This window comes from Eleginops maclovinus, chromosome 6 (genome assembly GCF_036324505.1).
Source record: "Eleginops maclovinus isolate JMC-PN-2008 ecotype Puerto Natales chromosome 6, JC_Emac_rtc_rv5, whole genome shotgun sequence".
Lineage (NCBI taxonomy): Eukaryota > Metazoa > Chordata > Actinopteri > Perciformes > Eleginopidae > Eleginops > Eleginops maclovinus.
The window spans coordinates 2,305,570-2,331,626 of record NC_086354.1 but is presented as its reverse complement, the minus strand read 5'-3'; the positions used below and the strand labels follow the sequence as shown (position 1 = coordinate 2,331,626).

Here is a 26,057-nt window from a genome sequence, read left to right as displayed (position 1 = left end):
CAAGACCTGAGTACTTCTACTTTACTCAAGTACAATATCTGAGTACTTCTACTTTTACTCAAGTACAAGATCTGAGTATTTCTACTTTTACTCAAGTACTAGATCTGAGTACTTCTACTTTTACTCAAGTACAAGATCTGAGTACTTCTACTTTTACTCAAGTACAAGATCTGAGTACTTCTACTTTTACTCAAGTACAAGATCTGAGTACTTCTACTTTTACTCAAGTACTAGATCTGAGTACTTCTACTTTTACTCAAGTACAAGATCTGAGTACTTCTACTTTTACTCAAGTACAAGATCTGAGTACTTCTACTTTTACTCAAGTACTAGATCTGAGTACTTCTACTTTTACTCAAGTACTAGATCTGAGTACTTCTCCTACCTCTGCTTTTATTTCACAGATGGACATGCTGTTATTATCGGTAGAGTTTCAATCCGGCAGCATGTTGAGATGCAGAAGTGCTGACACACTTCACTGACGCTCATATAGGCTTCTGTGAAAAATCAGGTCCTATGTCTGTCCCATGTTTCCTTAACCTCAGAAAGAAAAAACAACATTATGAAGTTAAGGGATGTGAACAAAAAATCATCATGACTCAGATCAGCTGTTTTCAGACTGCTGCGTCACTTTAAATGTTGTGGGATTTCATGATCTCCTTTCCTTTAGGTAAGGATAGTCCAGTGTATTCTAAGATTATAAAGGAGACATTGAAACTCGTTCTCTATCATCTGGAGAATCTGAACAGCTGTTATCATAGCTGACACTTAGGTTCTTCAGGGTCATTTAATCTTCCAAAGTCAAAAATACTATTAACTCAATATATATCTCTTCTTCCAAAGCACGCCTCCTCGACCTCCATGAAAGATGTCATGGGCTTGAGAAAAAAGGACAAGTAAATTCGATAAAGTCTTTGAGAAGTACTGAGTAAAACAGTAGTAAATATATGTCGTATAAACACATGTATTTATGTTAAAAACAACTACAAGTGTCAAATAAATGTATTGGAGTAAAAGTACAATAATACCCTCTGAAATGTCGTGGAGTAGAAGTATAGAGTAGCAGAAAATGGGAATACTCAAATATCACAAAATGATACTTAAATAGATGTACTTAGTTACATTCCACCATTGCAGGCATATGCATGACTTTGAACTGTTAACATGTCGTTGCCTTATGCAAAACCAACATCACAGATCTTCTATGCACTGAAAAAACTGAAACGTTGACTTTAATTATATGTTTTACGTCAACAGATTTAATATAACTATCAGGTTAGTTGAAAGCAACAACATTAAGTTGAGCCTAATATTTTGTTATCCAACCTAATACAGTTATGTGAAATCTGTTGACATTACACATTGAATTGAAGTCAACATTTCATTTTTTTCAGTGTATTTTGGGTCATTGCATATTTAAGTTAAGGCAAATGAACGCTGTAGCAAGCACCATCGGCTGAGACCATAACTGATATATATACAGTACATATTGACTCAATCAGAAGTATTTTGTTGGTCTGAAGTGTGTGTCAGGCATGTGTAGACCCTTGTCTGGCCAGATGTTTGGCCCTGTCACACACAGGTGTAACAGATATTGTGATCACTGGCTGTTCCAGCACAGTTGTGCCACTTTAAGGCTCCTGCTGGCTGCCTCTCCATCAGGTTAGATACACGGCTAAAAGGAGCTCGCTCTCATTACTGTTATTAGTTCCACCTGTGCCCCCCGTCTGTAACGTTCACTGTCAGGGAGGCCCGGTAGATCAGACCTGCATGAAGCTGAAGCTGTTGGTTTATAAGCCAAAGTCATTATCATCCATAATGTTGGAAAGCAGAACACGAAGACAATCCAATAAAACCATTCTTCTTATTTAATGTACTCCCTTTATATTACTCCTAGAATATTCTTATAGGGACTTCAAATATCCAGATATTTTATATTCAGAATAATAATCTGATTTATTGCCTCATAACATTGAACAGCTTTTATGGGAAATATATATTACTTTTTATATGTATTGTAGGGACTGATACATTTGTACAGTCTTTCTTATCAGATTAAAAAAATGTATTTCGTTTATGTCTGTCAAACCCTGGAAAAATAAGAGTTGTTTTAAGAATGTAAAAGTCATTTTGCACCAATTAGCTGCCCTAAAACTCTTTTTATTGAATTATTTTCAGTATTCTGTCTTTATAATGTCTTTGCTTTCTCGTTTGGACAGAGGAGAGTACAGGAATACAAAAAGAATGCGTAATTAATTACAACACTGTTCTCCAGTGTTGCTTTTTTTATTTCTTTATTCGATTGGCAATATATATACACCTAGGCATTATCACCACAGACTGTTAGACAGCATTGTTCCTCTAGTGAGGAAGTGGTTTTGTTGAATTTTAGTCGCTGCAACTCGATGCATTGAGTAGCACAAACTAAATGTAATTCACCTCTATTGTATTTGGGTCGAGGGACAAATCTGAGATATCTCAAAATGAAAAAATAAAACCCAAACTATCTAACTTGATACCAAGAGAGGGGAGTGAGAGAAGGAATTCTTACCACTCACTTCTGAAACACATTAACATTCTATTCAATTTCTTTGCTTCTTTTTTTTTTGTTCTTTAAACTTTGAATTCTTTAGAGTGTTGCAGTGATATTGTATTGTTGGAGGCTGACCCAGAAGTTAGCTTCACAAGGGCTCCCTCCACACAAAGCAATTGGATTTTTCCATTGGATTTTGGAAATTGCAGGAAAAAAAGTCTTTGTCATGATACTTAAACGATTCATTTTGCAGGATAATATAACATATTAACACTATGTTTATGATTATTGGAGCTTTAAATGGTTTTGAAAGAAGTAAAAAGCTAACGTTATGCTATAAAGAACAGCTGACGGCCACACGGCTGCGCATCACCACTGCTAAGGTAAAGGCAGCTAATGTTCGTCTCATGTAGCAACCGCTGTTTTTACGATACTTAGAAGCTTTGGTGGGGTGTAAACCGCAAGTAGAGTATTCACTGACATAATTTTTCTATGCCTGTGAGACTATGGAAGCAGAAGTGTTAAAATGCTAACCCCTTTCTGTGTTCAAGGACTCCTTCCTGCACCACATATCTTTGTGTTATTTTGTAGATATTAGTTTGTTCAGTTCATTTATTTATCTTTGTGCAATATTGTCAGTCAAACCAGTCAGTATGTTACTACATACTGTCTTTCTCAATTAACAAAGCAGCCCTGGGGTCAGATCAGTGCAGACACACACTATACACATGAACACTTACACACACATCCTGTGCTCTTGTACTGACACAGTTCTGAGCTCCTGAATAGCAGATGTATGAATTAGCCAGAGAGATTTCATCCTGACTCGAGCACATTCACAAACTGTTCGTGCTAATGAGCCGACAGACTGCACCACAGCGGTGGGAAAGCTGTGCACTGATGCATGAGTGTGAAAGAGTGGTGGATTCAAAGAAATGCCAGCCATCAGTTTAGTCCAGTCTGTGGATGCTAGCTGTGTATCGTGTATATTGTTGTACGGCACGTTAGCTCTGTTTCTGTAGCGTCCATGTACCATCAAGACAGTTTAGTTAGCCAGTTTGGTGGCTGGGACTCAGACAGCAATGGAGTGGATTCTGACTGTGTTTCTCTGACCTTTGCTCCTGGGCCCCAGGTACCTCAAGATGAGTGGAGCGGCTTCTCTCCGCTCGGGAAGGAGGACGACATCCCGTGTCGGAGGATGAGGAGCGGAAGCTACGTCAAAGCAATGGCCGAGGACGACAGCGGAGACTCTGAGGAGAGTCCCACCAAACCCGTCCCCAAGGTCCAGGCACGCCGGGCCAGCTACCTGAAAGCCACACAGCCCTCACTGACTGAGATGACCACTCTAAAGTAAGATTTCATGTCCTTTTTTCCCTAACATTGTCTTACACATACAGTACATCTGCTTTGGTTGAACACTGAAAGAGGATCTAAGTTGGAAAGAGGTGGAACCAAATGAAGCACCTATTTCAACCTAATGTCCTACAGAAAACAGGATCAGTGTAAAGATATGACAAGTTTGAAAAAAACTTAAAAATAGATCAGTTTACATCTTCACTTAAAGGTCTCCTATTATGCTCTTTTATGGCATATATTATAGGTCTTAAATATATATAAAAAACATGTCTCTGATGTGTTTTGTTCAAAATACCAAACAGATCATGCATTTCATTCATACATAGCAGTACGCTTTTGCTTTAGGGAACTACCTTTCACACACACTCATACACCGTTGGTCATGCCATCGGGAGCAAATCAGGGTTAAGTATCTTGCCAAAGGATACATCAACATGTTGACTGCTCAGGCTGGGATCAAGCCCAAAAACCTTTTGGTTGAAAAACGACTGCACCACCTCGCAGCCACAGTTGCCCACTCCAAGTCCCTCCTGCAGACATCCTGCTGAACACACAGAGGTGCTGCAGAGGGGATTCAGCTCACCGACTGTATTTTGCAGACGATAGATTGGGACGTGTCACCTGGGGCGGACTTTGTCAGGAGTTCAATGTAAAGCCAGCCCACATTTCAGATATGACGTCATAACTGAAGCAAATCTGGAACAGCTCGTTTGTACCCCCATTTTTAGAGATATGGGTAAGGAGGAAAAGAGAGAGGGTTGTATTTTCTGACACTTTGTGAGTCTCCTTACACACTGGGGACACATGTTTATGTATAAAAGACAGCAAACAGTGCATTTTGCAAATAAGGGACCTATAAAACATGAATCATGACAGTTATTTAGAACAGAAATGACACAAATTGAGAAAACTTTGAAATACAACAGGGAACAGATTAACTCGAAATGGTCATGATGAAAGGAAGAAATATTTTTGCGTATTTGAAATATTATAAAACCCTAACCCTAAAATAAATGTTTACTGGGCCGTCTTTGTTCCTACCCTCACCTATGGTCATGAAGGATGGGTCATGACCGAAAGAACGAGATCGCGGATACAAGCGGCCAAAATGGGATTTCTCCGCAGGGTGGCTGGCATCTCCCTTAGGGATAAGGTGAGAAGTTCAGTCATCCGGGAGGGACTCGGAGTAGAACCGCTGCTCCTTCACGTTGAAAGGAGCCAGTTGAGGTGGTTCGGGCACCTAGTGAGGATGCCACCTGGGCGCCTCCCTAGGGAGGTGTTCCAGGCATGTCCAGCTGGGAAGAGACCGAGGGGTAGACCTAGGACCAGGTGGAGGGACTATATCTCTTCACTGGCCTGGGAGCGTCTTGGAATCCCCCAGTCAGAGCTGGTTGATGTGGCCAGGGAACGAGAAGTTTGGGGCTCTCTGCTGGAGCTGTTACCTCCACGACCCTGACGGAAAAGCGGGAGAAGATGGATGGATGGATGGATACAAGATCAATACTAATCAATAAAGAAGTATAACAAGAATATGATAAATTAGCAGTGCAGTACAGAGAAAACTGATACTTTAACTGTAATTAAATGTATTATGTCAACAAATGTAAAATCTACGTTTCAGTTTCTTCAGTGTCTATGAGTTTAAATGTGGAATAGGTGTGCAGTTTTTAAAAGAAGCATTGTGCAGAAATATTTACCATTGCTCTCAGACCTGAACCTTCGACAGTATATATTTTTCTCTGTCAGACTATTCTTATCCTTATCCCATAAATCAGGTTGAATGATGGAAGTAAACTTGTATAAGATGGTATGCTAACCATGCATGTTTGAATGATAGGACCAGTCTTTTATGTAGTTGTTGTTACTCAAATTTGTTTTTGCAAATATAAGACTATATTTGAAAAGGACAGCTATTAGCAAATATTTTCCTTCCATTTTGGTTTTACTTTTGCCAACTGAAGGCCACTTAAAAGGCTCAAAGCACTTTCAGATTCTGCTGTGGACCAACTAACAGCCGCCATGCTGGCTGGCAAATGAAAAACGAAAGGTTTATTATTTTTCCTGTGTTTCACTTCATATGGCCTTATCAGGAAAACTCTCCACTGTGACAAAACAATGAGTAAAAACAGCCAAAACACCAATACTGTTACACCTCATCATATTTGTCTTCATAGTTATCACAGAGCTTTGTAGAATCAGAGTGACAGTGTAAATCCACACAGTCACTTTGAATCGGTTTAAAAAAACATATTATATATATTGTTTGAGAAACAGCAATTGATAGAATTGTTCTGGAATACGTTACTGTCATGAATGAAATGGACCAATCACACACAGCCTGCAGCAGGAAGTGCCCTCACTGTAGTCTGATTCTCTCATTAAGAAACAGATGGCCTCATTGTGTGGGTTAACCTGAACTCATTCAGTAAGAACCAGAGCTGCTCATTAAACATATCAATATGTTTTTTATTTCAGTTTGTTTTATTCACACAGCAGCGTATAGTTCTTTCAGTATTTCCCTTTATATCTGATCATTTCATTGGACCAATCTATGAATCTTTGTTCAAAATCCTTTGAAAGGACAATTTGTTTTAAAGAAAAATGATAGTTTTATGACAGAAATGATTGTGAATAAATCTTAAAATTGATGATGATGATGATGATGATGATGATGATGATGATGATGATGATGATGATGATGATGATGATGATTTATTTCCCTATGGGATGGACATTTCATTACGAGGGAGTATTCTCAGCATTAGAGAATTCTTCAAATGTAATATTAATCTAATGAATTGTGTGTTTTAATATGCATACCACTTACTTATGCATCATGTTACTTGCTGTTGGGAGTCACATTAAGACTAAAAACTCTTTAAAAGTGCCAGCCCAGACAGATATACTTCACAATGTTTTCTATTTTGTATTTTTTGTTATTTCATTGTTAAATGCAGCAAATGTTATGAAGCCCAATTTCCTCTGAGAGAAATAAAGCATTCTGATTTTGGTTAACAAGGCCATCCTTTTTAAATGTGTCTTGTGTTTATTACTTGCAGCATCTATCAGCTAATAGTGATCACTGACTCTTTTCTCTAGTTTACAATCATTTAAAGAGATCTAAATATCCCTGAAATGATCTGATGCTAATGTTTATTTCAGGAGGAGCAGCTTCAGGTGAGGCCGACCTGTAAACAGTAACAACATCTGAGTCAGTATGAAGGCTACAGAGAGCTTTCTTCATCCCATAGTAAAAAATAATTGGGCCTGTACAGAAAGCCTGATTTGGATTTCAGTTTAATACTGTGACAGTCAATATTAACTGGACTATACCGTTGGCCATGGAAAGCAACTAGGGGTTAAGTATTTTGCCCAAGGAAACATTGAAATGTTGACTGTACAGGGCAGTGATCGAACCCACAACCGTCCAGTTGACTGCACTGCACTCCCTCGCAGCCACAGTTGTCCTATCACCTCTAGTGTTTGCTCTGTGGATGGAAAAGAGATTATGATAATGGGAAGTAAAGACGGACAGGGTCAGCAAATTTCAGTCCGGGAGAAAAGATCAGAGCTTCAGTTCTGGAGTGAAAGCGATACACTGTATAAAAGAAATCATTCAATAAATCCTGTAAACATTACAAAATGGACAAGATATTGTTAAAACCTAATACTATATGTATATTTATCTATGTGAGGCAGTCAGGAAATATGTCAATGATTCATATTTTGGTTCCAGGTCCATTTTATTAATAGTTTACAAATCATTTTTTTTCATAACACAACTATATAAATGTCACTTTAATTGCAACTATATACTTTTAATTCATAGTCTACAAATATAATTGGAATATAGTTGTTATTGTATTTTATCAGCTATCATACAAGTTATAATTATATTATTTTAAATTACTCAAACTCATGATAAAATAAAAAACATGAAAGCATTATGGTTAGTATAAATGTTTATAACTACTCTTGCTTATTTATAGTATTAACTAATCTATCTATGTACTATATGTTAATGATGGTTATTATAAAGTGAACAAAGTCACAGTCAATACTCTTGATGGTGGTAAGCAAAGATCTATGTTGTTAATTGGCAGATATAAAGTTGTATACTATTGCTCTTCATTGGCTGGAAGTAATAGGCTATAATTCATGATGTATTATGGGTCTGAAATCTTAAATGGTTGTGACACGTTCAAATGAAGCAAAGCAATGCCAATTCCTTTAAAGAGCTGCTAAGGTGTGTGTGTGTGTGTGTGTGTGTGTGTGTGTGTGTGTGTGTGTGTGTGTGTGTGTGTGTGTGTGTGTGTGTGTGTGTGTGTGTGTGTGAGGGTAAGTCCTCCCCAGAGAGAGGAGTAATCTGCAGTGTGATCTACAGCAGGAAGCAGAATATCACCTTTGCTTAATTAAGCTTTCACAGCTCTCTAAATAGTGAGAGTAATTACAGAGAGCAGTCAAGGGACGGCCGCTCGTCTCCCGTCTCCTCTCACTCTGTCTCTGTCTCTGTCTCTCTCACACGCACACACACACACACACACACACACACACACACACACACACACACACACACACACACATACACACACACACACACACACACACACACACACACACACACACACACACACACACACACACACACACACACACACACTATTCTTGGGTTTTCTTGAAACACTTACTAACCCTGGACAGAAGCAGTTCTCCTTCTCTATGAACAACAGTTATTTATTTAGTTAAAATACTAAAATAGATGTTCGGTTCTTTGCTTCGTTGCACCTCCACTTCAATTAGTTGGCAATTTCCATGTAAAAAAAAAAGCACTTAAAAGTGACGCACACCGCTGGGACTGGAGTGCTTGTTGACAACTTGGCTAGCTTACCTAGCTAACTTTATGAGGAATTTAATGAGAAAGAATCATAAGATCACATCAAGGAAACTTGTGACAGTTAGTCATCCTTACAACCCCGATCACCAAGTGCTGCAACCCGGGCTGTGTGCGTCACTTTTTAGTGTCCCCTGGTTTCCGTTGTGTTTTGAGCTTCTTGCTTCATTTTGTAGTAGCAGCTTTTTTAGTAATAATGCGCATGTTTCCTTGTTGTTGATGAAGTTGGTGAAGATGTTTCTTCATTTGCATGTGTTTTGACACATTTGTGTTTTCATATTTGCATCATTGGACACGTTTGCACCTGTTGGCCAACGTAAATTGTGCCTTATACAAGATCAAACAAATGCTGTTCACCATCTTTTAACACAAGTCAATGTTCTATTATATTTTAAGAATTGTTGAGAAGTTACATTAATTCCCCTCTATATTCTATTAACATTGTCATGCAGTACAGAACAACTTTTATCTTTAGGAGAATACATCTTCCCTGTCTCTCCACTCCATTAAATAGAAAGTTGTAACATATCATTATGTTGTTGATGCCTTCAGAGAACAGAATAATGTTATGGTCAGAAGTGTGCAGAATGTGCCTGTACAGCAGAATCCAGTCCTCATTATTGAAGAGTGTGTGGGAGCGCTTCTAAATATGCAAAATTGCTATTCCTTATAAGTTGGATACACACAATCAATGATTAAATCCCACTCCTTATATATATATATATATATATATATATATATATATATATATATATATATGTATATATGTATATTAGTTTGCTTTTGAATGACCTGGCTTCATTTAGAAAATCACTTACATTAGTCATAAATGGTAAGCAGCTTCCCTTTAAGAAACTCGAGATCTTCATAAATATTCAGGAAGAACATAATGACATAAGTGTCTGTTAGGATCAGCAAAACCGTTCTGTTTCATTTTGAAACTTTCAAGGGTCGCATACTTTCAGACTTAAAGTATTTAAGTGTGGCTATACCAACTGCAGGCGCTCTGAGCTCATATACTGTATATGAAATATAAAGTGTGATCATCAGTGGTGGGAAGAAACAGGAACTGTTAGTTTTAATTAGTTTTTAGTGTGGGTTTACTAGGTTTTATATTTTCAAAAATGCTTAGTTTTAGTTTTGTTTTTGTTAGTTTTAGTTTTTTCATACTTTGGGTTTGTCAGGTGCAGGATTCAAAAAGTGTAGCTATTGTTTGCAAAAATAACCAACAAAGATGTTCACTCTGAATGGACACACAACAAGGTGTGAAAGATCTGAATCATGGAAGGGGCTGAAACAACAGCACAGCACAAAAAAATGACTGAAGCTTATTCCATAATGAATTCAGAGAAACAAAAACATAGCTGAAACATGTCAAAACCTCTTGACAGTTGATCCCCACATGTGGCCCTGAACAGACCCCTCCAGCAGTGTGCGTGCGTGCGTGCGTGTGTGTGTGAGAGAGATGGATGTACTTCAGTCAAGCAACAATTTCTTGATCTTGAGGAAAACACGCTGTTCCAGAGATGTGGTTGTTCTGTTTCTCAAGCCATATGACAACAGTCCACACACAGAGAAGATGCGTCCACAAAGGCTTGTGAGGCAGGAGCACTAACGAGATCCAGTGCCACAGGGGCAAGTTTTGGATAGACAGCCTCTCTTGATCTCCAGAATTGCAATGGTGTCTCATTTCACACACCCTGTTTAACGCTGTCGACATAATTTTTCATTTCAGTCAACAGACTGTCTGTCACGTGATCAGACTGATCTGTCAATGACACATTGACCTCCATATGAGATGCAAGGAAGCAGTATTTCTGCAGGACAGTAGGAGGAGATTCTGCTGCAGTTTGAGTGGCAATGACAGTATCTTGAGAAGTAGTGGCTGGGTTATACTGAGCTGCCAGGTTCTGCACTAAAGACTGTGCTGCCCTCCTCAGTGGCACCATGTCTGGTGTTTGAAGAATCAGTGAAACACTTGGATCCAACAGGCAGGCTGCTGCTGGTGTAGCATCAAACTGTGGGGAATCAGGGCTAAGAATGGCAGCGAAACGATCTTGCAAGGATTTCAGCAGCACTTGAGCTAACTGTTTCTCAGCAGCAGTAGTCATCTGCAGGTGTGCCTCCAGGTTAAGCAGGCATGGCACTACTTTTGAGAGTGACTGGCTGTCACTCTGAAGCTGGTCTGTGTGAATGGCAAAGGGCTAAAGTAGCTTGACCAGGTTCTCCAGCTTAGCCCAATCGCTTGTGAGAAGTGTCTCCATGCCCAACTCCTCAACTACTTGATTTACTTCAGTTCTGATCTCCAGCAGTCTTTTCAGCATATCAAAAGTGCTGTTCCAGCGAGTGCTACAATGGCATTCTCTGGAACCTGTTGTTCTCCACATCATCTGGCAGGTCAAGTTCTTAGGAATGCAAACAGAGAAAACAGACAAACAAATCATTTATCATCAAATGTAACACACAAAATAATACTACAGTTTAATAAAGAATTATTTATGAATTGGGACTTTTCTGTGGTAACACTTGGTTTTAAAGCAGGGATGAGAACATTACTTGTTTTATGATATGTAATTTCTCACACTGTGAGTGCCCTAATTTGTTTGACAGGATAACACGATGTTTAATATAGTATCTTTATTTCAATGTAACAATTGTACTTTTTAAGTGTTAACAGATCACTTGGGTTGTTGTGCATTTTTAAATTTGGAATAGGCTTATATCAGTAAAAAACAGGCTACTGGCTAAATTGAGTACAACAGCACTAGTAGTGTTTTTTTCTTTTCTCAAGTCCAATGACTTAATATAATAATATAATTAGCCATTTTGGTCTTAAAATAAAACAAAGGCCCCACATTTTTACAGTTAGGCAACTCCACGGTTATGGGATTAATATAAATTAAAGCTTACAATAGGGCAGGGCAATAAATCAATATTATATCATACCATGATATAAGACAAGATATCATGACAGATTTTGTATATCATGTTATTGTGATATGTTATAAGTGTTGTCTCTTCCTGGTTTTAAAGGCTACATTACAGTAAAGTGATCTGATTTTCTGAACTTAACTAGTCATTGTATCCACATTATTGATGATAATTGATCAGTAAATCTCATTGGGTTAATATTTTGTGAAAGCACAAATAGTCATCCTTACAATATCGTCTCAGTATTGAGATGTTTGGTCAAACCTATTATGATATTGACTCATTTTATTACCTTAGCTGCTCCCATCCGGACAAGTCGTCAGTCACAACCAATATGATCAATAATTATTGATATCCATTAATATAAAACTTCACTATCATGGCAGATTTTTTAGCTATATTACTCAGGCCATTACAAATTAAATGTATTTCATTTGTTTGTGCATTAAATGTGTTGTATTGTGTTATGAAATTATCCATACCATGATAGAAGCTTTTGACCATATCGCCCAGCTCTAGCTTACAATACTGGTTATATCATTGTGACATTTTATTAAGACATATTTGGCACTATAACCACACTTACCGATGTCTCCAGTCTCTCCAATCTCCTCTTCCTCCTCGTCTGTCTCCTCTGATTCAGATTCGATAGACAGTTCATCCAGGCCGTCTCTGGCATCTCCTGGCTGACCCCGTGAACCATCTGTGGACTCCTCTCTTTGTTCTTGGCTTCTATCCCTAAGCAGCCGTACAGCTTTCAATATGTTGGAGCCGTCATCTGTCACAATGAGCAGCACCTCGTCTTCTCCGATGTCCCATGCATTTAATGTCTCATCAATGCAGCGAGCAATGGCCTCTCCAGTGTTTGGGTGCTCTATTCGGTGTAGGTTCAGCAGAGCATGGTGAACCTGGCCTCCGGGTGGATGATAAAAACATGCTGACACATCCATGAAAGATGTTGTTAATCCTCTCTTGCTCCAACCATCCACACAGAGGGTCAGCTTCCTCGCGAGATACGTCCACAAGATCTCTTTTAATTTGTGCTTTGCCTTTCCCATTTTAGCTCCAATAAGGTTATTCACTCTTGCAGCACCGGGGGATTTGAATTTTGGTTCGAGTGAAGTGCTGAACCTTTTGAAGGCAATCGAGTCACACAGTCGTGTCGACATCCCAGTCTCAATAAACATGTTAACCAATGCATCTTCCCGCTTGTGGTGTTCCTGCGTATTTATTAACCAGCAGTTATTTAGTCGTCGGTGAAAGCATCCAGTAGAGTTGTCTCCTTCCCCGTGCTACCTGGCCGGGATGTTGCTTCTCTTTCTGGGGGCGGCGGCGGGCGACTCACAGCGGCGAGCTTATTTTGGTACTCGACATTAGCCGCCTTGTGCGAGCTTCTTAAATGGACTTTGAGATTCGTGGGGTTTTTCCCCTTGAGAAGCAAGCCACATATTTTGTCACAGTCTGTTTCCAGCACAAGACACTTGCTTTTGTCTTTCTCGTCATATTCCAAAAAGTCCCATGTAGGACTTTGCTGCTTACCCAACTCTTGCTGCAGCCGCCATGGTGCCGCCAGGCAGCGTAGTAGTGCGGTGCAGTAAGGTGCTGCCAGAGCGGAATAAATTGATCATATGAATCCAACAAAGAGGCATATAATTCAATTGACTGAGATGAAAACGAAGGGAATTATAATAATTTCAGTTGGTTTTAGATAGTTTTCTAATCATGCAATACAGTTTCAGTGAGTTATCGTTTTTTTCTTTTAATTTTCCTTTTTATTTATTTCAGTTAACGATTTTTTTTTTTTCAATTTTAGTTTTCGTTATTTCGTTCGGTTTCGTTAACGATAATAACCTTGCTGCGGAGGACTAACTAACCAGAAAACGCTTGCTCTCACACCTCGTATGAATGAGTATGATACGCTTTTGGGAATAAAAGTGAAACGTTCACAACATCTAGAGTCTGCCAGTCGATTTGCTCCGACAAAGACTCTTAGTTGTGATAGTTTCGTATGAAAAACACGGTCAAAAACAAACTTCTCCTCCAAATCCTAAAGTGACATCCCCAGCACTTTTTGTCAAATGTTTTATTAATTTCGACTGTGGCTTGGATCGGTTACATGAAAATGGTGGTTCACTCAGAACAAAGACACTTCAAGTGCTTTTATCGACGCAGTTAAAACGATGGCATGCGCTCTCTGCTCATTGAAAACAACTGAAAAAAGATGCTGGTTCCCCAAAAAAGGCGCTATGTTGACACAGGTGCTTAAACAACTGTTGCTATCCAATATTTCGTTAGCACTGTTAGCATCAGTGCTAGATTAACTGCTGTTGGCTTGTATGTGGGTCGAATGTTGTCACAGTTAGGAGGCTCAAATATAAGCTACTAGATTAAATGTTATAATAATGTGGGTGAATAAGTAACTGAAACCCTGAACTACTGAGCCATGGTTGAAAAATGTGTTTTCTTTGTAACATTGATGGGGACCACTTCTCTGACTGAAATGGAGTATTGTTTTGTTGACTAAATGTGTCTTAACTCTACGTCCCTGTCGTCCCTCTGTCAGGATTTCCACGGAGCACTCTCCAAAACTGCAGATCAGGAGCCACAGTTACCTTCGTGCGGTGAGTGAGGTTTCAATCAATAGAAGCGTGGATACCCTGGACCCCAAAACCCTGCTCGACCCCAAATCGCTGCTGTCCTCACCCCAATACCGCTCACGCAATGAAAGCTACATGAGGGCCATGAGCACCATCAGTCAGGTTAGTTGCCAACACTGCTGCCTTTTATATTTACAGTATTCCCCACCCAGTCATCTTACCAGACACACCACATTTAGACTTGGATGGATGTGATGTGTGGTATGTGGGGTGTAATGTTTTCCACTTCAAATAAATCATTGACTTCCATTTTATGCCATAGCTTTTCAGATATTTGTCTGATTTATTCATCTGGGATGTGGTCATGTCGCCTATTTTCTGTCTTTCACTATCTTTAAAGGACGGGTTCACTGTTTTCCAACTCTTAATATTCTTAATATTCAATACATAATTCAACATTGCCAAAGTGTGATTCAGGAGTCGTAGCGTCCAAAATATATTTGGTAGGGCTGGGAATCACCAGGGTCCCCACGATAAGATACTATCGCTATACTTAAGCCACGATATGATGGTATTGCAATTCTAAGATATGCTAAGTATTGCGATATGACGCATTTCTGATTTCTTTCTCCGCTGACTCCATCTTTGTTTTGACTAACTTCCCACCAATCCCACTGACTTTACCCATGGCCATGACCGCACAAGAAAAAGTTCAGCACCATTTAGTGGATTGAAAAAGCAATTGTTAACAAAAACGTTATTTTGGATTTGCAATATGAATAGTTTAAACTATAAAATATCGATACTTTGCATCTGTGTATCGATACATTATCGCAACACAAAGTATCACGGTACCATGCTGTATCGACTATCTCCCCCACCCATAATATTTAGTTCACAGAACATTAACCAGGTATGTGTGGGACATACTTATTGTCCATGTTTGCCATCATTTTGGTGGCAATAAGTATTATATAGCATGCGCCTGGAGCATTCTGGGACGTGGAGCTTTTTTTAAAAATCTTCCTTTAAATACACCAACATTGATTCAAGTACTATTTAGTTTGTTGGCTCTAAAGCTTGTTATTGATAATAAAGGCTGGCATATACCCTATCACAACCTTAAAACAATTATAGAGTCACGTGAGCTGACTTAAAGTAGGCTTTTATTTGTCGTCTGACGTGTAAAAAAAGCAATGCTTCATTTATGTGGACATATTTGATTAGCCAACTCAAATCCTTCCAAATGTAATAGCATTGTGACTTTGAGTATACTCTATTATAAAATCACTGGTATAACCTGAAGTAGCTAATGTAGCCCACAGTACACACACCTTTCCTTTTACCACTGCGTATGCCTATAATAAATATTAGGACACAGTTCTGGTTGAAAAACAGTGAACCTGTCATTGTTTGAAAATGGTTTGAATACTATTTGTGTGTTCTGAAGTATAAGAGTCAAAGGCTGTGACTGGTGATATTCTATACATTTTGTTTTTGTCAACAAATCTCATTAGACACAAACCAACACAAAATATATCCTAGTTATCTGACTCACAATTTGTGTGTTTCTTTAAGCCAGATATATCTGATTACTGTGTGGCGTAAAGCTCTATGATTGTCAAAAAGAGTAACATGTTTTAGAACTGTTTCCCACTGCTTCTGGAAAGTTACCAAGCCTTTTTATTAAATAATCTTGTACATTTTTGACCATTAATCCATAAAGATGAACTTCTTCCTAAGGACCCACGAGCCGAGAGCAGACAGGAAGTGACATCAGAAGTATTGAGAGATGTTGGTTGGGGTCTTCTTATGCTATTTGTTGACAATAAGAAAACATACGGCAGACGAGGCCAAAATGCATCCCATTTGTTGTATTTTCTTTGAATATTTATCTATCTTATTATTACTTATGTAGGGGATCATTTGTGACCACATGGTTATTGAAGAAACTGCAAGCAGCTCTGATGGTTATGGATTTCTTGTTCCTACATTTAAAACACAGATGAATCTGCCTGGCCTATACAATGGCAGCTTACCCATGATCCAAACTTTAATATTGTTCAGTCATGTTGAGAGGCAATTAAAAACAACTTGGTGTTGGCAACATCTTTGGTAGCCTTAGATTAGACATTACTTTATTACATCACCTATTTGACTCTATTTCACTCTCTCCTGTCAGGCTACTGTTAAAGATTTTCTTCTTCCGCGCATGAAATAAAGCTGTGCTCCAAAAGCCTTCATTTGTCCCTCCTTAACCTCACCTTGAACCTCCGCTCCACTATCCTGAACCTGTCCTTAATTACCATTAACCACACTGAATTGCCTCTATTAACATTTTCACTATCCTCCTCTGCATGGATGCAACCATAAAACCCCCAGTTAAATACCTTCCCGCCATATGCTCTGTGTTGCAGTTGAGAATTTCATTTGTTTTCAGTTCGAGTCAATGTGAATCAGTGGGATTCCAATCACTGAGCTCAGTGAAAAAGGGCTTTAGAATTACAAATAAAATCCCTGCTGGTTGTTTGGTTATGCAAAGACAGAGAAAGAAAGCAAGAATGTCTCTTCTTAGCATCAGATTGAAAGAGAAGACATTTGACACCATGGTGTTAGGTCTATTGGTTATAGAGCATTCAATGTTTTCATTTCTATGCAGTTTTTCCCAGCATCAGTTCTATTTTTTACTTGCATTTGTACCTGGTTTTGCAATTTCTTGAAACCAAAGGCACCGAGATGAGATCTGAAATTCAAGAGAAGGGCTGTGTGTAATTCTACATGCAGATGGCACAGCAGTAGTATCCTCATTCATTTCTAAACTTTTTTTCTTAACAGTTTAATCAAGTTTGACAGTTCCTAATTTGCAGTAACGCAGCTGTCCTTACGATAAGTGCAAGTCTGTTCAGAAACTGGAAACTCTAATCTCCGCTTAGAGAACCTTTCTCTCTGTCATCACACAACACCATACACAGTGAACAACTACAGCATCTTAGTGTTTATCATGTGTTTTTGTAACCATCAAAGCTCCAAACTCTAATTATTAGACTGTATGTATTTATACGTGTATTTATGTCTGCAAGGCACTTTTGACAATTGGTTTAGGATGCAGCTTTATTTATTATTATTTAACATATTTAATAAGGATAACAACACAAGTGTGAGTCGTCAGTATATGAGATGAAGCAGGGGTTAGGACTATCACTTGGAGAGCAGATTCGATTCCCACCTCTTCAGTAACTGGATGTGCTAGAAAGAGATATGTCCACAAGGTTGTTCTCAAGTATGAGCTGCTTTTTGAGTGGTACTTGTTCTGGTTTAGTAATAGCTTCTCTGGCAACAGGAGCTCCAAGTGGCACCACATCCACTGTTCCCGGCTTCACCCTTAGATAAGAAGGGTGCAGACGGAAACTCAAGTGGTGCCATGTGGTGTCAAAAACGTAATAATTAACCAACAATGGCGGTTACGGTCCAGCCCCCTGTAGCAATCCTTTCCCTTCGTCCCAGACGAGCCCCCACGAAGTGCGCCGGACGGTGGAGCACATTTTTGTAGTGGCCAAACTACAACTTCCGTGTCAGTCCATGACGTCATTGGGCCCAAAAGTGCTTTTTACCATTGACTTACATAGGGAAAAAGACATCTGTTATTCAGCGGATTTTTTTTTTTTTTTGCTAAATGAACTACCCCGCACGAACACTTTATAGCCCTTATTTTAATGATATGAGTCTTAAAGATGTAAAATGCCCTAAAAGCTGAATCCAGAGTTATTTTCCCTCTCTACTCATCAGACTGAGCTGAGAGCTGGAGATTAGAGGCAGGGCTTAAGGGAAAACTCAACTGCGCATGTTTTATGGGCCCATGTACGAGTACTTTCGCTCCCAAGAGACAGGCATGAAGGGTAATTTTGCTCTTTAAAGCGTCATTTTGTCTTCATGCGCCACTAAGCAGCTCTCATAGGAATGAACTAGGGCCCGCCTCTGGCACTGTATTCCCTTTATTCATCCATGGCTTCAGCCCAGAACTGGATGGAAAAAGCCCCCTCTATCATAAGCCCCTCCCATACTCTACATTGGCCCTGCCCCTTCAATTTCAGCAGACTCCACCCACAGCTCCAGTCCTTTCTAAAGCACCAATCCTCAAGAAGCAAGACCTCAATGAAACAGTTGTAAAGCTGCCTCAGCGATGGCCTTAATCCAGCCCTGCTTACAAAGTTGCACTGTGTTCAAAAAATGTTCACCATGCAACAATACCTGTATCTGCAAAGTGAAGCTAATGCAGATATGCCTTTAAATCACCTATTGATAAATAGCTATAAATACTCTATTCCTGACTGTGTTTTAGCTTCATCTAGTTTGGTCTCAAGTCTCCTTCAATACAGAAAAATATTTATTGCTTAAGATAAGGCAAAGTATACATTAGGGCGTGGTTACGTTGTGATTGACAGGTCACTCTAACAATGTTGTGTGGTTGAGGTTTTGTCCACGATTTCGTTTATGAAATGTAAAACTAATTGTAACTACATGGTCACCCAAAAAAATGTCTTGTTCAGCTTTTTCTTTTATACTTAACTCAAGCCTTTCGTGTCACTCCTGATTCCAAAGAACCAAGATGCCATATTCGGTGCTTCAAACCTGTAGTCAACAACCAATAACACTCAAACCAAGGAATCAAGCAGATATCAGCAAGCATACCCTCCTTAAAGTTGTTTTGAACTGAATGCCCAGCATATATTCCAGCTGAAACTTTGACTAGCAATAGGTAGCCTTTAAAAACAGATACAGAATTAGCACCAGTCTGAAAGTTTCACCAATTATCGTCCTCTTTATCGTCCTCTGTGTTTCTCCCTCTTTCTCTCTCTGATGTCCTCCCTCCCTCCTCCTCCAGCTGAGTGAGGTGGAGGTGAATGGGCAGATCGAGCAGGTGTGTGAGCAGGTCTACAGCGAAATGCAGGCACAGGCCATGCAGGCCGCCATGAACCGCATGGACGCCATAGACAACATGGACACCCTGCCTATGCCGGGATGCTTCCGGATGCGGAGCCACAGTTATGTGCGGGCAATCGACCAGGGTTGTTCGGGGGACGAGGAAGGAGAGGGGGGGAGGCCACTGCTCCTGCTGCCCGCCTCCCCACCACGCACATCTGCCACCACCGTCAGGACCATCCAGAGCAGCACAGGTAGGGCTCTGACAGCCAGGAATGTATGTTCAGTCTGGGTAAGTGAGAGGATCCTCTTGTGTGTTGAATGTGTCTTGCTGTAGGGCGGTGAGTGTTGGAAAGGGTTTGTCTCTGGTGTTGTTGATTAATGTGAGGTTCTGTTGCTGTGTTGAAGTGGGAGGTGGGGAAAAGTTGAAGAGGGAGAAAGAAACATCTGTATTGGGGACATATTGGTGATGTATATTCTTGGACGGTGTGTTTGGGGTTCTGTTTTTTATTGCTAAGTGCCAATTGTCATAGGTGGTAGGGTGGGGAGTCCTGGCAGATTCTGAGGAGGTGCTCCACGTTGGCTCATGGATAGCCATCAAGTTAGAGGATGGGGATGTAGTGGGCCAGGTCGGGGGTTGATGTTGTCGTCTCAGATGACGAGGAACGTCTTGTGTCCGTTGAATCGCCAGTAGTTGGATGAATCACTGTAGTACTGGAAGACGTGACTGTTGATGTTATGGCCGGGGGGATTGGGGCCGTGGCGGAGAAGGAGGGGGGAGAGGAGGGAACTCATTCAGTCTGAATGTGTTGATATTTGTCTTTGTACCTTCAGGTTAGGGTAACGTTTTTTATACCAGAGTCTGCTGCTGTACACTCAACCGTAAGATGATATTAGTATTATAAAATGTAACTCAGAAGTAAATATCACTCCCACTGACAACAGTACCTTGGACTAAAGAAATGCTGGTACGTCGTCTGGGGTAATCCAGCCATTCCAAACTCCTGTCCTGCACAATTTTGAAGCAATTATTCTTTACTTGAGTATTTCAGATGTATGTTACTATGCAGATTTGGATTAATATTAACAATATGAGCAAAAATGTAAAAAACCTCTGACTGAGAGTATCATCACATGACATTTTGGGCTCGACTGCAGGTGACCTGTAATTCGGTCACCTCAGGAAAGTGACAGCAGGTTCTTTTCCTACTCAATGGCAGCTACATTTTGAAAGCATGTGATCAGTGATGTGAGTTACGTAACATTTTCCCAGAAATACTGGTGTTTCATTCCTCACACACTTTCCTTAATTTGCCTCTTGGAAGCTTTAGTTTCACTTCAAAATGTTTCATCTTTTCAGACATTTGCATTTACAAGCCAGTTTTCCTTGCAAGCTTTGGTTCATTGTAGATAGTGAGCTCAATTTAAAAAGGGAGGTCTGCCATCCACTCAGGTTGCTCAGTTCAACAAGGCTTTGTCCTTTTTCTCTTTTAAAGAACGCTCCGTTTCTCATCTCAGAGAATAGATGCATTCCAGTGCCACGACTCAGCAAAGACACCGAATCTCTTGCATTCACCGTGCACCACCGAGGACACATTCCATCACTGGATACAATGATTAACTGTATTACCTTTTAACCCTGACTTTCTCTATTTTTGGCTTCTTTGCTTTTTCCAATTTTCTTTTTCCTGGCTTTAGTTTAATCCTCACATGTGCTGTTATATCATTGGCTAATCATTATGAGTAACAAGCACACTGCTGCCTGCGTCTGGGAACAGTGTTCTGATATGTGATAACACGACGTGCCAAATGAATCAGCTTCCCAGTTCTCTCAACAAAGCTGACAATTATCTGGCCTCCATTTTCAAGTGACTTCTTTCTACGGAGTCTCATGAGATGGACCGTCACATTTTCCCCCTGAATTACTCCAAAGTTCTCATTTTCTAAAGTCACAAAATACAATGGATGAACTTGAACTGTACTACAAACTTATTAGAACTCTAAGAAGAAATCTCTTTGTACATACTGTATCTCTTTATTCTGTGTTCAGAATGTTGTTTTCGAGCTTGAAAGGAATTCATCAAAAATAATTGTCATTGACAGGCTTTAAAAACCCTGTAGTCAGTGGTGAAGTGCTGCACTGAATAAACTGAAACATTGACTTTAATTAAATGTCTTATGTCAACAAAGTTGAACCTCATATTAAGACAGGTTTTCTGTTTTTTCAGTGTGAAGCAAAAAGAAAAACTAGAAGGTCTTCCTATCAGAGATGATTTGGTTAATACACACATGGAGGCCAATGTGTAACACTTGCCTACCAAACAGGAAAAGACTTGGTTGTACAAGTCAATCATGATTTCCTCTTGAGACTATGTAGGCCACTGGTTTATCTGGGATCAAAAATCATTTTGTTATTGTCTTCTTTTTAATCTGGACTGCAGTTTTGTAGATTACACAAACAGATAACTCGTCTTACTGCAGAGATCCCTTTAGGGAAAAAGCCAGTCCCCTTTTTAAATTTGACTCTGTGTCTAGTGACTGCACCGGATCAGCCATGGTGCTGCTGTGTGCTCAGAGGCAATTTGACAGAACTCACAGTGCAACACAACATCATGCAGTTGCACACATAACAGGAGGAAGAATTATAATATGCTTGGGGTTGCAGTTATGTGCATAACTGCACTCTGCAGCGCACTGTAACAATGAAGCAAAAATCTTGCAGAGATAATCTTGTAAAGGCAAAAAAGAGCATGTCTTTATGCGTGGTATTCAGATGAGAACATGCCAGAGTGGATGCCACGGGGGACTCGGTGTCGGCTGTTTGGTGTTAGGGTGTTTTTTATTTCAGTGCTCAACTGGGGATGACCTACATTTACTGCTCCTTTGGGAATTTCTTATAGAGTTAACCAAGAGGATAAATGGACACACAAATGCGGATAGGCCCCAATGTGTATGTATATTTTATTCACTCATGCACACACTCGCACATTCTTCTGCAGTCTCACAGTACAGTAGATGGTTAGCATCCACATGACTGGACATTGTGCTCATAAATGTTGCTCCAATGTCCACTGAACTGAATTATCCATTCAGGCCTATTGTGCAACAAAGTATTATCACCACAGGACTATTTGTTGACCAATTGTACAGTGTGATATCTTTGATCAAACACAAGTTCGAACCCACAAGAAAAAGAAAACACAATAGGAAACATGTGATTTGCCTGTTAAAAGGAATGAACGGTAAGGCATTTGTTCAGTTGTTGCTGCCTGTTGTTGCTACCAAGAGAAGATATCATTGATACTGTGCACTAACATCAGATACGTACGGGATAATGTGCATCCAGGCATACAAAATTGCATTGGCAACACACATCGGTATGTCTTTCAAACGTGGCCATATCTTGTTGATTGGTTAGTCTAATACAATTCCTTCGTGCACTGTATTCTGCTTCTGTAGCAATGACAGAATAAGAATCTACAAATTTACTCACAGTATTAATTAAAAATGATTTTATTGATTTAATAATTACTGCTTCCGCTGTTAAAAATAGTTTGTTCCACGGTGTACCAACAGCTGGAACAACGTCGACAACAACTTAAAATGATTGCAGCATTGATCAAAGTTTTCTGTAACTCTCCAAGTCTGGTCACATTTTAATTTTCATTAAAGGTAGTTCAGAACTTTGGATATAGGACCTCATTTCCAAGTTAGCCAGTGTGCTATTTATCAGTGGAGACCGTTTTCAACACGTGTCATCCAGTCCTTCTAGTTGTAGAGTTCACTGGTGCTAGGCAAGTCAACAGTTTATGCTAGCCTGCCAATAAAAACAGTCTTACTGACTCCACAGTACACCAGAGGCAAATAAACTAATGTTAGAAATAAAACTACCCCTGCGTCGCATTGCATTTTGAGGGACTAGTGTCTCAACAGCAGCATAGTTTATACTTTGTTCCCTGTAGCTGCTAATAGGCTACCGGCTCTATTATAGTCTATTTTCCTGCCGCGGTCATTGCTACAGAAGCAGAATACAGTGCATGAAGGAATTTTATTAGACTAACCAATCAACAAGATATGGCCACGTTTGAAAGACATACCGATGTGTGTTGCCAATGCAATACGTTTTGCCTCAAAGTTACAGTACATAACATTAGCATAAAATCATGCTCTAGGGCAGCGGTTTTCAATAGGTGAGGCGCGCCTCCCCTGGGGGGCGCCAAAGAGCCACAGGGGAGGTGTGACGCACGAAGAAAAAATAACGTACACATCTGTATGCAGCTCTATTGAGATCGGTAATTGTTTGTGTATTAGCTGTAAAATGCATCGTTTCCTTGTCCCAACTCAACAGAAGTTAGCAGTTAAGGGAGGAGACAGGACCCAGCAAAAAACGTAGGAAATATGATCCTGAGTAGGCTACTTAAAGTTAGGTTTCACCTGGTCGGGGTCCGAGGCTGTACCTCTGCCACAGTGTGTGGTCTGCAAGGAGGTGCTAGCCAATGACAGCATGACACCATGCAAACTTCGGCGTCACATTGAAACTAAGCACACAAATTTAGCGAACAAGCCATTGAGTTTTTTGAGAGGAAGCGTGATTATTTTCAGTCACAAAAAAGCATAATACAGTCGTTTGGCCCGATTAACATGAAGGCGACAGAAGCATCTTATCGTGTCGCGCTACGTATAGCGAAGGCAGGCAAACCCCATAACATCGGCGAAACTTTGCTACTCCTTGCAGCTAGAGATATGGGTTCAGTGATGCTGGGAGAAGCAGCTGCTGCTAAACTTGACGTGATCCCTATCTCTGACAATACCATCCAGCGACGAATATCAGACATGGCTTGTGATGTCAAAGAGCAGGTCCTGGACGGTGTTCGTGAAAGCCCCTTTCAAGCTATTCAACTAGATGAGTCCACTGACGTCGCACACTGTGCTCAGTTGATGGTGTACGTTCGGTTTATCAAAGAGCTCAGGGTGCAGGAAGATTTTTTGTATTGTGTTCCTCTACCCGCCCGCACAACAGCTAATCCCCTTCACCTCCACCTACTTGTGTGAGTGTTGGTTTTCCGCACTGACCCTGATAAAAAACAAATACAGATCAAGGCTGCAGGTGGAGGACGACTTGCGTTTATTTCTCTCGGCAGTGCAGCCCCGCATCGAACACCTCTGCGCATCAAAAGCGCGGCCTCATTGTTCCCACTGATATGGACGAGTAAATTGAAACTCAAAGTTGTGTTGTCTTGAATGCATAAATTGGTTGGGCCATAGGGTGGATTTCGCTCTTGTAGCGCAAATGACGTGAATGGCGTCATTTTGTTTTTTGGTTAAATGTGAGGCTTTATGTGGCTGAAAATGTTAAAAAATGTGATGAAAATATGTGAATCTGCTCGATCTGATAACATGCCCTCAATGCAGTTGAACAACCAGCGTTGTCGTTCATTGATCAGAGAGCTGTCAATTCGAGATGTGCATCTTCAAATGTGCGCTTAAGGCCCTGACACACCGTGTCGATTTGTTGACTTGTGGATAGGCCTACTGATGTTCAGTGATTTTAAAAGTAACGTCAATTAGGCCTGCATGAAGTTTGAAAGTATTTGCTGTTGCAAAGATCGTTTATGAATGCGCTTTTTAAAAAGTTTTGAAAATAAAATGTCTTCAAATACAATATTAAAAAACATTTACATTTGATCAGTTAATGAAACTCGTCATTGCCTGGAACACACAAAAGATGGCATTTACTGCAGAGGTGTGTGTGGGTTAGAGAAGGCGGATGGGATTTTGGGGAAGGGGGGCCTCCGCTATCCTTTCCTATTCTAGGGGAGGCTCACATTCACCCAATTTGAAAACCCCTGCTCTAGGGGATTCATTCCACGTGCATGTGAGCTCCTACTAATTCTACTCTGTGCCAGGCTATACACATAACGTTACTGGTACATGAAAGCACACAGGCTAGCAATTTGCATGTAAACTTTCCGAGCTTACTTAACTTTTCTATCAGCAATTACCTAAAGTTAGCAGTTAGCCCAGCCAGGTCTCTACCAAGAGTGTATCTATACCGTTAGCTGACGTTGTCACTCTCCACAATGCATTGAACTGTAACCTTATCTCCACTAATGTTGTCAGTCTCAATCTATCAGTAGGCTAACGTTATGAAAGGCGCGTAGCCTACCAAAAGTTATTACCTGTTCATCAGTAGCTGTTGGTGCATCTGGAAAGATGGATGGCACCGCATTCGTTGTCAGTAACTTTCGCAGTTTTTCGAAGTCGCCTGGTTTGAAATGATCACTACACATTCGCCACTTGAGTTAAGTCTCCGCCGGTGTGTTGATGTCCAAGCCAGCAGCAACAAGTCACAGTTGATTCCTTTCTGGATCTCGCACTGGATATTTGTTGAAACTTTGTGGTGCCCATCTGTAGCTGGATGAAACTTGTTGAAAATGGTCTCCACTGATGAATAGCACACTGGCTAACCCTAACTTGGAAATGAAATCCTATGTCCAAAATTCTGAACTACCCCTTTAACCAGTCTTTATACACTGCCACAGCCCATACTGTTCCTGTTAGTGATTACTTCCTGTCTGTCTTCTTGTACTGTTCCCATTAGTGTTTACTACGTCTGTTGATTTCTCTCACGTCCAGCGCTCTGTCTTTTAACCTCTTTCCTTCTCTTTGAGTGTTCTGCAATACTACCTGGTACAAGTGTTTGTTGAATAGTTGGTCAACCCTGTCAGATACATTTTGAGTCAGCATACCATGTTGGCGGTCCAACAACGTCATCATATCAGACCCTGGTACCATCTAATCGGAGATACATGCCACCACGGTTCAATAT

The 26,057-nt window shown here is 40.2% G+C and overlaps 1 protein-coding gene across 1 annotated transcript in view; it reads left to right on the top strand.

Annotated features, from left to right (window-relative positions):
• The window catches only part of LOC134865453 (disks large-associated protein 1-like), a 138,582-nt gene that overhangs the window by 67,114 nt on the left and 45,411 nt on the right, over positions 1 to 26,057 (top strand). The window contains exons 4-6 of the mRNA XM_063884976.1: positions 3,666 to 3,883; positions 14,275 to 14,470; positions 19,191 to 19,482. Coding sequence (XP_063741046.1) covers positions 3,666 to 3,883; positions 14,275 to 14,470; positions 19,191 to 19,482 — 706 coding nt within the window. The remainder of the gene's footprint in view (positions 1 to 3,665; positions 3,884 to 14,274; positions 14,471 to 19,190; positions 19,483 to 26,057) is intronic.